Source organism: Furipterus horrens, unplaced genomic scaffold (genome assembly GCF_987537825.1).
Source record: "Furipterus horrens unplaced genomic scaffold, mFurHor1.1.pri manual_scaffold_2, whole genome shotgun sequence".
Taxonomy (NCBI): domain Eukaryota; kingdom Metazoa; phylum Chordata; class Mammalia; order Chiroptera; family Furipteridae; genus Furipterus; species Furipterus horrens.
This window is the reverse complement of record NW_028327172.1, coordinates 12,409,065-12,420,251: the sequence shown is the minus strand read 5'-3', so window position 1 is coordinate 12,420,251 and position 11,187 is coordinate 12,409,065. Positions and strand designations below refer to the sequence as shown.

Here is an 11,187-nt window from a genome sequence, read left to right as displayed (position 1 = left end):
GTCTCTAATTACAGAGCAAGCTAAGAGGAACACAGGCACAATTTCTAGCCACCCCCAGGCAGAGGGGCACCTTTGTTCCTCCTGGGGGCTCGCAGGGACTCCAGCTCAGGAGCCAGGAATCCAGACACCTGCTGGCACAAGCTCACCCACCAGACTGGCTTGTTCACCGAGCCAGAGACCACTCTCTGTTCTCCTGCCAAAAAAGGATCAGCAACATTGTCAGTGTCTTTATGTTCCCCTGTAGACCAGATGTGACACATTTGGGAGAAAAAAAACCCATAGTCTCAGCACCCGAATTCTGTCTGCCATTGATTTGAGAGTTAACTGATTTCTTTTGGGCTCAGCCTAACTTCTCAGAAAGAGTTGCACTGATGGCGAAGTGGTCTGCAGAGCATGGACTCTATTCCCAGCTTCTCAGGAACAAACTCTCCAGGAGGCCTGAGAGCTAACAGTCATATGTCAGCCTGGAGGGTCACAACTTCATTCTCCAGAACTGTCAACTGGGTCATGAGATGGGGGAAAAGTCACATGCCTGTGTGCCTGCCCAAGCAAACAGTGGCTATCTCAGCCTCAGTGTGTACCCTTTCCACACCCAGACTCTGAGAGAGCCATTTCCGTGACATCCCTGGCTTAGCTACAATGACATCTCTGCTTCTTAAAGACCTTTTGGTGTCTGAGCTAATTAAAAGCCCCAGACAGCAAGGACATACTTAATCCTACTGACCAGGAACGGGTGTGCCCAGCCCTCTGAGGGAGTGTTTTTCTGAACCACCTCCATTTGTTCAGGTGCCTGGTGATTGTTTATCCGCCCTTTCAAGAGATTAAGCTGTACTCTGGAGCAGGCCACTTAGGTAATGGATCCAGGAGGCCTGGAGTGTCCAGTGATCACAGACCACACAGCCAGCCAGCATCTTGGTTCATGCAGACTCCAAGGCCTTCTTTCTCCAAAGTCTTGCTCTTCGGAACCACTAAGGGAACTTGATGACTGATGAGAAGAGGGGTCCTTGCCTCATCTCTTCTGTTAAACTAGTCTGTTCCACACAGGAATGGTAGATACAGTCCTTGCCCTGAGGGATCGCAGCGTCCAGTTAGGGTCATAGACACAAGAACAAACAGTGACAATAGCACATTAGACTCACCCCAAAGGAGATGAGCACACAATGTCCTGTGAGTGTATAATGATGATAAATACTTTCAGCCTTGGGGGGGGGGGGGTCAAAGAAGGCTTCCTGGAGGAGGAAACATGTGAAAAGTCTCCCCATTAAGAGACCTGTTAAGGGGCCTATGAGGTGGAATTTGGCTTGAACATGACTTGGATTTCGTTCAGATTCTAGCACAAGGCTAGAAGAAAGGAAATACAGTAATTCAGGTTCCTCATCAGCTTATGGGAGGGTGGTTGGCAAAGTCTTACAAGATGCCAAGGTTCCAGGAACTCAGTTATTTATTGGCCCCAGGACGATTTTGCTTTAGGCCTCTGTTTTGAGAGGCATCAGGAAACAGATTGGCAAAAACTAGTTTGTCTCTTTAAAAGAAGAGGGGCCACTCCTCAGGCCACTCCCCCGTCTCATTAATATGAAATTATAGTGAATATTGATGTGGGGGCGTGGCACATCGGCCAGCTGGGCTTACCAGACAGGGGTTCCCGGTTTCACAGAGAGGAAAGTGACAGAAGCCAAGCAGAGAGAGACGCAGAGAGAGGGAAGCACCCGTCAGCCACCCAGTCTCGGGGGAGCGCTGAGCTCCCCCGTCCCCGGCTCCCACTCTGTCCGGGGGGCTCCTCAAGCCCTCAGCCCCGCTCCCGGGCTCCCCATGGAAGCCAGCTCTGCACCCGGAGGAGCAGGAGGAAGAGGAGTCGGCTAAATGCCCGCGGTGCGCCTGGGGCCCCTGAGCCCAATCCGTTCCGCGCCACTACCCTAAGGCCCCCGCGCCCCCTGCGCCCCCTACCCGGGGCCGTGCGTCCTCCGCCCGCCCCTCCCCCGGGGCTAAGCCCCGGACTTGCCCCCGCCCGCTTGCCAGCGCTCAAGCAGGAGCTCTGCGCCCGGCGCGTCGCCGTCCTGGAGTGAGGGAAGCCCAGTTGAAGAGGGTCTCCGGAGCCGACCGCGATGGACGCGGTATTGGAGCCTTTCCCTGCTGACAGACTGTTCCCCGGATCCAGCTTCCTGGACTTGGGGGACCTGAACGAGTCGGATTTCCTCAACAATGCGGTAAGATTAAGGGTCTGCGTGCCCTTCCACCACTTCGCACCCCTTTTCGCCACTCGCCTGACCCTGCCCCAACGACGGGGTTTTCACATCCCTGGGCAGAAGCAGAGTAGGGGACTCGTTGCGGGGGCCTCCAGAGGGACACGTGCTTAGAGCTCTGTGATTTGGTGACTATGTCCCTCAACACCTCCCTAGTCCTCAAGCCTGGACCGGAGCCTCTGAGCTTGCGCCAGTGCGCGCCCCTCCTCGGGGCTCCGTACGTGGATACATTGGCCTCCGCCATCTGAGCTTCCGATATGAGCTCAAAAGACACCAATCCAACCCCCGCCCGAGGTTCCAGGGTCAGGTTGGGCGCTAAGTGGACCCGCAGCTGGCTCTCCGCTGGGAGGCGCACAGGGGAGAGAGTTCGATGGGCCAGAGACCCGACGCCCCTTGGGGGAACCAGAGCCAGACACGGGTTTGAGCCAGACCCGAGAATTTAGGGTGCTGCCTCGGCCGCCCCAGAGTCAGGAACGAGATGCCTCCACCCCCCGTCCCCGGGAGGGACCTGACGTTCAACTGGTCAGAGCACCACAGGGCGATCGCTCAGAGGGTGGGAGATCTTTCTCCCCATCTCTGCGTCTCTAGGTCTGTTTCTCTGTCCCTTACGTCTCGCTAACGTTCTCCCTGTGATGGTCTCTGTCTCTGGGCTTGTCCTTCTCCCCTCTCTCTCCTCCCCTCCCACCCCAAGGAAACGTGGCTTCTCTCTCTTCTTCCCTCCCTCCCTCCTTCTCTCAGGCTCAGCCCCAAAGGCCCTGCCGTGGGGGAGGGGCATGGGCTCAATAACAGGAAAAAATATGTGGGTTCAGAGGAGCCTTCCCAGTTAAAATGTGGGAAGCTTGGAGATTCAGGTAGGATGCCTCCCTTGCAGTGAACCTCCAGTCTCGCGTGCGCGTGCACGCGCAGTGCACACACACACAAATCCAAAGATCATATCAGGGGTCTGTACTTTCTGGCCTCTACCTGCCGGGACTAAGATAAACTTGGCCAGATAAGAGCCAAATACGGAGAGATTCAAAGGGTTGGGCATCTTGGACTTCCACCTAAACTTTCCTGGCCTCTAGACTGCTGGTGGGGAAACCAGCCAAGGAGCAGGAACCTGCGTCTGGGAGGCATGGGGCGTGAGGTCTCCCACACCTCCATTAGGCAGCGGAGGCTTTGCTCTCTGAGGAAGGCTCCTGGTCCCAGTCAGAGGGAGCACACTTGAGCAGAGAAGCCAAGTGGAGGAGGGGAGAGGGCTTGAACTGGCAGTGGGGAGACCTAGGTTCTAGTCCTGCCTCTGCTTCTGCCTCCCTCTGTGAGCCTGGACCATGCCACCAGCTCTCCTCCCTGGGCCTCTGTTTCTTTGTCTATAAAATGGGCAAAGGTTGGAGCAAGTCTTGATCTAAGGATAGCATGGCATAGATCCTAGGAATAAAGGGGCAGGGATCTGGGGTTCTACGCATCCCTCCTAGAGTTGCTGGTCAGAGGGAGGGGTTTGTTGGCGTTAGTATTCCTCCAGACAAGGGGAGTGGTAGACTATCCCCCCTCCCTCCCCGAGGTTCCCTTAGCTCTCAGCAGCTCTGAATTGGGCTTTCTTCTGAATGAACTCTGCCGCCTACAGCCTCTTCCTGTGGCTCCATTCAGCCTTGCAACTCCAGCTGCTCATCTGGGCCTTGGTCCAGCGCAGGAACGGAGGCACGATCGGACAGTGGTATCCAGCCCTGGGACTGGAGAGGGAAAGCCCTGCTGGAAAAGCTCTTGACCTCAGTCCTAGGCCAGGCCAGACCAGTAAAGGCAGGAAAAGGAAAGGATATCTTAAGAGGAGAGAGAAAGAACTCCTGGGCTGGGAATTAGGAAATGTGGTTCTAGCTGTGCTTCTGCCACCAGCCAGCTGGGCAGTTCAGACAAGTGACTTTTCATCCTCTGGTTTCCTCATCTGAAAAGGGAGCTATAGAACCTTTCCCATAGTGTTACTGCAGGATTTAGTGAGAAAATTAGTTAAAGATTAAGGTAGGACAATGCATAGCAGTGTCGTTTCCATAGTTAACATGCTCCAGAGACTAGACAGGATGGCAGTAAGAACCACTCAGGTTGGAGTTGTTCTGTGACCTTGAGCAAGTCACTTCCTTCTCTGGTGCCTCCATTTAGTGTCTAAAGTCCCTTACAGCTGAAACCCCATACCACCCCCACCCCCAATTCCCTCTTTATTCTGCATGAAGATAGGAAAATGATTCCAGGGTTAAGGATGGGAATGGATGGAGTCTGCATGCCTCTCAGTCCAGAAGATGGAGAGCCAGGTATTCACTATCCTCCTTTAAAATCCAGATTAAGGGCATAAAGTCACATGGAAAGCATGTGCTCTGTTGCTCTGTTGCTCTGTGCAAAAAGCAAACATCAAAGCCCTAGCTGGGTAGCTCAGTTGGTTTGAGCGTCGTCCCTATACGCCAAGGTTTCAGGTTCAATCCCAGGTCAGGGCACATACAAGAAACAACCAATGAATGCATCAATGAGTGGAAAAATAAATAAATGTTTCTCTCTCTCTCTCTCTCTCCCTCTCTCTCTAAAAAGAAAAAAGGCAAACATCAGAAAGTATGCTCACTCTGAACACTACTATATAAGAAGCACACTTTCACTTGGACAGAGACAGGAGAATTACACAAAGTCAAGTCAAGTGTGCTTGGAGGTGGCCAGGTGCCTTATTTTTTCTTTTGTGAAGATGCCTTCATGCTGTTGCAGTCTTGCCTATGTGATTCTGAGAGACACCCCTCAGAAGGGGTCACCCCTCAGAAGGGGTCACCCTTCCTGCCAGATCTGGGGGTTTTTCTTCCCCACATCTTCCACAGTTCCTAATGCGGTGGCCCTAGAGCCCTCTTCCCTGTACCCTGTGATTCTTCAACCCCTGGGCAGGCAAGAGAGGGTCTAGTGCTCAGCAAACTGGGATCAAGGACAGGAGAAAGAATAGGTCATATCTCCAGATAGAGACACTGGTTCTGTGTGCTTCTTGCCTCATTTCTCTGGTGAAGGGGAAGGGTTGACTCTGATTTCTCTAGAGGAAAATGGCTTTGGGTCTCAGAGAAGCCCCAGCTGGGTGAGTGTGGGGAGGAGGAGGAGGAGAAGGAAGAGTTCTGTTGTCTCAGAGGGGAGCAGCAGGAAGCTTTGAGGATATTTGCCCAGCACACTCATTTACCTCCCAGCAGCTGGGGAGGCCAGGTCGGGGAGGGACCAGCCCAGGAGACGAGGGGTGTGGGGCTAAGCCTGATCGCTGCTCCCCAGGCCCCCAGCCTGGCTTCTCCTGAGCTAAATGGGAAAGCAGAAAACCACCACCACCACCCCAGGCATTGGGGGATTTAGGGAGATGAGAGAAGTATGTGTGTTTGGGTGTTCCTATGTCTGTGTGTGGGCCTTTAATAGCCCTTAAAGGGGACGGGTGTATGTGTGCCAGCATGTGTGCCTACTTGTGTGTTTCTCTTTAAATTCTCAATAAGAAAGAGGACCCAAGGGCCAAAGCACTCTGGTCTCAGAGTTGAATCCACTAGAAAAGAATTAATGGAGAAACATTAATGGAGGAGCCCAAGTCTCAGGGCCAATATTCAGGTAGGAAGCTCTCCCTGAATACTGACTCCTGCAAAACACTGAGTTTGTTTTGGGCCGGGTTTTTTTGTTTCTTTGTTTGTTTGTTTGTTTGTGCTGCCCCTACTGAGAAATGAACTCACCGAGGGCAAGGGTCTATCTGTCTTGTTCACTGTTGCTTCCCCAGTGTCGCGTATAATGCTTAGCACAGAGTAGGCCTCAACCAACCATTGCTGAATGAATAAAGGGAGGCCCAGGCCAGACCCCACATTTTTTTAGGGAGAAGGAAAACAGGTGCTTAAGCTCATATCCTCCCAGTCATCAGAGTCCTGCAGCCTGCACTGTCTCTGAGATGTAGGAAGGCTCTCCATGCTTTCCAATGAGTTGTCATTGCCTTGAGCCATCCCCATGCTGTGTATGGCACAAACACCCACAGCTCCTGGTATAGGACAGCCTAGAGCTGACTGAGCCATAGCAGATCCAACTTGTGGTTTAGGCTTCAGCCTTGAGCACTGGTTCTAAGGCTTCCATCTTCCCCACTTTCTTCTTATTCAGGTTGCTCTGGAACTCCTGGATCCACAACCACCAACTGAAAACAAAACCTTTTCTAGCCGTACCTCAGGACCTTTGCACATGCTGAATCTGACATCTAGAATGCTTTCCCTTCAATTCTCTCCATTGCATCTTCTCAGTTCAAATGTCACCTCTTTAGAAAAAGTTCCCCAACCACCTCAAGTGGGACCCACTGTTATTTTCCCTTTCAGTCCTTTGATTTCTTCATAGCCCTTGTCTCCATCTGCAGTTATTTCATTGGTTTATTGTCCATTTCCTCGGTGAAAAAGCAAGTTCCATGAGAACAGAGACCATGTCGGTTTTGTCCATTGCCATAAACCTAGCACGGTACCATGGCAGACAATAGGTGCTTAGTAGAGTAAAATTCCACTGTAAAACAATAAGCTGAGTCCAAAATTTTCAGTCATGTAAAATGTGGAGTTATGGTATTATAGGATCCATGAAAAACAAAAAGCACAAAAGTAAAGATTGTGAAACTTACTGCATGATGAAGACCAAATTGAGGAAGTTCCAAAGGAGCTGTCTCTTCTTTATCAACCCTTCAGATAAGAGTTTTGCTGGCCTTTATTTGAGATAGGCCCCAAGCATAGGACAGAAGCTAAGGTCTGGCCACATTGTAGTGGACTTTGCTCCATTTCAAGGATTTACTGCACTTCGGACTGGGGCAATCCAGTAAGGCAAGGGGGAGGATATTTTTTTTTTAAAGACAGGCCTCTGTGTTCAAGAAGTATACTGATAATTCCTGAAGGGACCCTACGGTTCCCAGGGTCCTGGCCTGGCCAGCCCTGAGGGTGATGGGGATGCTGGATCCCAGGAAGATGCTATCTGTACCCTGGTCTGCTGTGAGGTCCCTCTGGCTTCCCTGGACCAGCTGGAGATTTGCTTGGCCATTCTTCAATAGACATATCCTGCCCTTTAACAACTGGGCACCTGAAGGAGTGAAGGAGTACCTGTGCTGGTCACTATGCATAGTGATGTCCAGCCACTCAGAGCTAGAGAGAGACAGAGAGGGAAAGAGACAGTAACAGCACTGTGAGGTGCCATGATGGAGCACAGCATGATGAGAGCCTGAGCAGGCGCATCCAGATGAGCTAGAGGTCATGGAAAGTTTTTCAGAGGAGGTAACCTCTACACTCTTCCTCCTCAGTGTCCCCATTCCTATTAGCAAAGGAATTACTGGAAGGCACTTGAGCAGGGCAGACTGGGGCTGTGTCCCTTTCACTGAGCAGGTATAGGCATCATTGTTCCTGTGCAGATGAAAAACTGAGAATTAGAGAGGAGGGGACATCATAACTCTGTTCTTGAAGCTGAAATCCCATGGAGTCAAGGAGGGGAGAGAACCATCTTCTCTCCTGCTCTTGTATTGGTTTGAACTTTGCTCTCTAGAGCAAGGAAAGTTTGGGATATCAGCTATCAGATATCAGAGAGCCCCACCTTTGTCCTCACCTACTCCCATCCTTTGGGCAGCGGAGCGGTGGGGGCAGTGGGGGAGCCGGGGAGCAGGGCAGCACATGAATGCTTAGAGCGTTAGTTAGCGGCAGAGCCAGCAGGTTGTCTGGCCTATAGGGAAGAGGCCCCATGTCCCATCCTGTGCTCTGTCCTCATACTCACTCTGGGATGCTGCTCCGCAGCCGCCTGGGAACTCAGACCTCTGCTCTCTGCAGCTCCCAGGACTCCCTGGGAGGGCCTGTCTATGTCTGGTCTGGCCTGGTTACTGTGCCAGGAGAGGGGAGGATAAAGGACACCCCCAAACTGTCTTCCTTCCCCATCCTGTGTGCCTCCTGCAAGTCTTGGTACTGAGGCCTCCCAGAGCATCCCTCTCTGGGACCTGGCTTGTCCCTGAACCTCCCTCAAGAAACCAGCTCCAGATGCGGGAGAACAGGCTGTTCTTCTGGAAGTCTCAGCGCTCCAGGGGGCAGGATGGAGGAGGAAGATTTGGGTGGAGTTAAGTCAAGACCATGAGCATTGCTCTGACTGGAACACTGTGTAACCTCCTTGGGCAGCAAGGGGAAGCCAGATAAAGTGGCAGGACCCTTGACCAGGAATGGGAAGAAGGTAGGGGTAACAGTATCTGGTTCAGGGGAAGCTGGGAGAGGCAAGATATGGCCCAGAACTCTGATCATCAGAGAATATATGTCAACACTATTGATTTATTTGAACTGTCAAAGATCCTCATTCCCACAACCTGAACACACCATATCGTTACTTAGGCCAGCTTGACAGGGCAATAACAGGCTTCCCTGCTACTGGGTTCATTGTACCTCCTCTCCCAACTCTCCTGGGACAGAGCCCTCATTGCAGCGTCCCTGGCCCTTGGCTCTTGACCCAGGAGCCACCTCACCCCTCACAGAGAGGCTAAGACATCTGGGCTGGGTTCCGTGGTCCAACATAACAGCTGGACAGCAGCAGCTATCAGCCACATCCCCTTCCAAAAGAATAACAAAAATGAAAGCAGCAGTGGAGCAAGGCAGGCTCTTCGGGCCCTTGAGGAGAGCCGGGAGGCAGCTTTAAAGCAGCAATTAAGGGGACTTGCTTGGAGGCAGATAGGCTCAAGCCTTCGCCCATGTGTTCCCCTCTGCATGGAATGTCCTCACCTCTCCTCCCCTCGTTTCCCTGATTTGCTGTGTGACCTGGGCCCTGGCTTCCTCATTGCTGAACTAGATTGAGAGTTCTTTGAGGGCAGGGAGTGTCAAGTAGTTATTTTTATCTATTGCCTAGTTATAGCTACAGTGACTGGGTGCTCAGGAAACGTTTATTTTCTGGATGAATGGATGGGTGAATGAGAATGGAAGGAAGGAAAGAAGGGCAGGAGTAATGGATGGATGATGGGTGGGTGGATGGATAATGGAAGGACACTTCCACACTTCCAACTTTGATGGTACTTTTTAAAAAAAATGGATGTTATTTATTTATTCCAGGAATAAATCTTAACCTAAATCCCACAACTACCTTTCACTTTACCATGATGGCCCTTTCTATTCTGAAATAGATAGTGTGTGTGTGTGTGTGTGTGTATATATATATATATGAATTATAAAGTATAATAAAATGGATACTTGGGTCAAAACTACCCAGCTGAAGAAATAGACTCAGCTCTGAATATCTTGGTCTCTCAAACCGCATGAATCTGGGGAAGAGGTGAGCTGTAGACTCTGAATCCACTCCACTTTGGGCAGATTCTGATCAGGAATATCCTGAGATTCTGAGACCCAGAGCCTACTCCCAGCCCTGACCAGTATAACTCAGTTGGTTGGGCATCATCCCACAAAGAGAAAGGTTGCTGGTTCGATTCTTGGTCAGGCCACATGCCTGGGTTATGGGTTTGGTCCCTGGTCGGGGCACGTAGGAGAGGCAACCAATCAATGTTTATCTCTCACATTGATTTTTCTCTCCCTCTCTTTCTCCCTCCCTTCCCCTCTTTAAAAATAAGTAAGTAAAATCTTTTTTAAAAAGTAAAAATAATAAAATCCATATGATCAGGGCTCAGCATAGGGATGGAGAAGGTGGAACATTCCTGCATGGGTTGTCCAGTATCAGGGACCTTCCTTTCAGGCAGTAACAGCAATAATCAGAAAAGCAGAAGCAACAACCATTGTTTACAGAGGATTTAGTTCATGCCAGGCACTGTGCTAGGCTTTCTACAAGACTTATCTAATTAAACCCGCAAAAGAAACCTGGGTTCTACGGTCATCCCTACTTTATGGATGAGGAAAATAAGCTGGCAGAGGTGTAGGCACCTGTCAAGCTCACACAGATGACAAATGGTGAGAGCAAGAATTTGCTCCCAGGGCTGAGCAGCTAAAGGTGACCATTAATGGCCACACCACCCTGCCTCAGGTACAGTTTGGCTCCCCAGTGCTTGTTATCTGCCATATGACCTGTGGACTAGCTATCACTATCATTACTATTAGGTATACTGTATGATAGACCCTGATAGACCAGAATGTTTAAAGATGAACTCCATCCAAAATTCTACCCTCAAGGAGATTAAAGTTTAGAAAGAGAAATGGGTCACAGTGTGCATAATTAAAGTTCAAGGCATGATATTAGCCAGTGACCTAAGAGCCTGTAAATGCTATGATGGTACAAAAGTGATAGGACTTCTCCAGTTGGGTGATCAAGGAAGGCTTCCTGGAGGAAGCAGCATTTGACTTGGGCTTTAAAGGATGATAGGAGTTAAAAAGAGGAGATAAAAGGCAAAGTCATTCCAGGCAAATGGATGGTACAAGCAAAGTGTCTGCTCAATGAAGCTCATAGCAGCTTTGAGGAGCTAGGAGTCGTCATCCAGTTAGGCTGGAGGGAAGACAAAGATGAGTAGCTCCAGCTATAGTGTTAAGTAGAATGCAGTGCTTAGGGGCTGGGAGTTTTATCTGCAGGTACAAGGAAGCCAGTGATAGTTCTGAGCTGGACACAGTGGTGGTTCCAGCAACTCTGAACTGTCTCAATGCTGGGAGATCTGGAGTCCATTGGGGGGATGTCAACTGTCAGCCTGTCTGGATGATGCAGGTCCCTCCTCCAAAGGAGACAGAACTGTGGGCCCTTCCTGAACCCAGAGCAACTCAAGGCAGCAGCTGACCCCAGGTCCCTTCTCTGCTCTTCCATCCACCTTCTGCCCTAATGTGACTCTCACACTGGGCCAGGTGTACCAGTTCCCTTCTGGCTCTTCCATCCCCAGCACTCCGGCCAGGAGGACCTCGGGAGGTCCAAGGCAACTCCAGCCTTGCAGGACAGGTTGTTCCATTTCATGCTTAGAGACCTAGCCTAAACCATGGTCTTCCTCCTAGCCTAATCCTGGAACACTAATGGGGTTCCCTCGCCCTTC

At 50.9% G+C, this 11,187-nt stretch overlaps 1 protein-coding gene across 2 annotated transcripts in view; it reads left to right on the top strand.

Annotated features, from left to right (window-relative positions):
• The first annotated feature begins 1,625 nt into the window (after positions 1-1,625).
• CREB3L1 (cAMP responsive element binding protein 3 like 1) overlaps positions 1,626-11,187 on the top strand; it is a 35,242-nt gene continuing 25,680 nt past the window's right edge. For both annotated transcript variants that reach the window (XM_090262070.1, XM_090262063.1), the window contains exon 1: positions 1,626-2,204. In XM_090262070.1, coding sequence (XP_090118196.1) covers positions 2,103-2,204 — 102 coding nt within the window. In that variant the 5' untranslated portion in view covers positions 1,626-2,102. The remainder of the gene's footprint in view (positions 2,205-11,187) is intronic.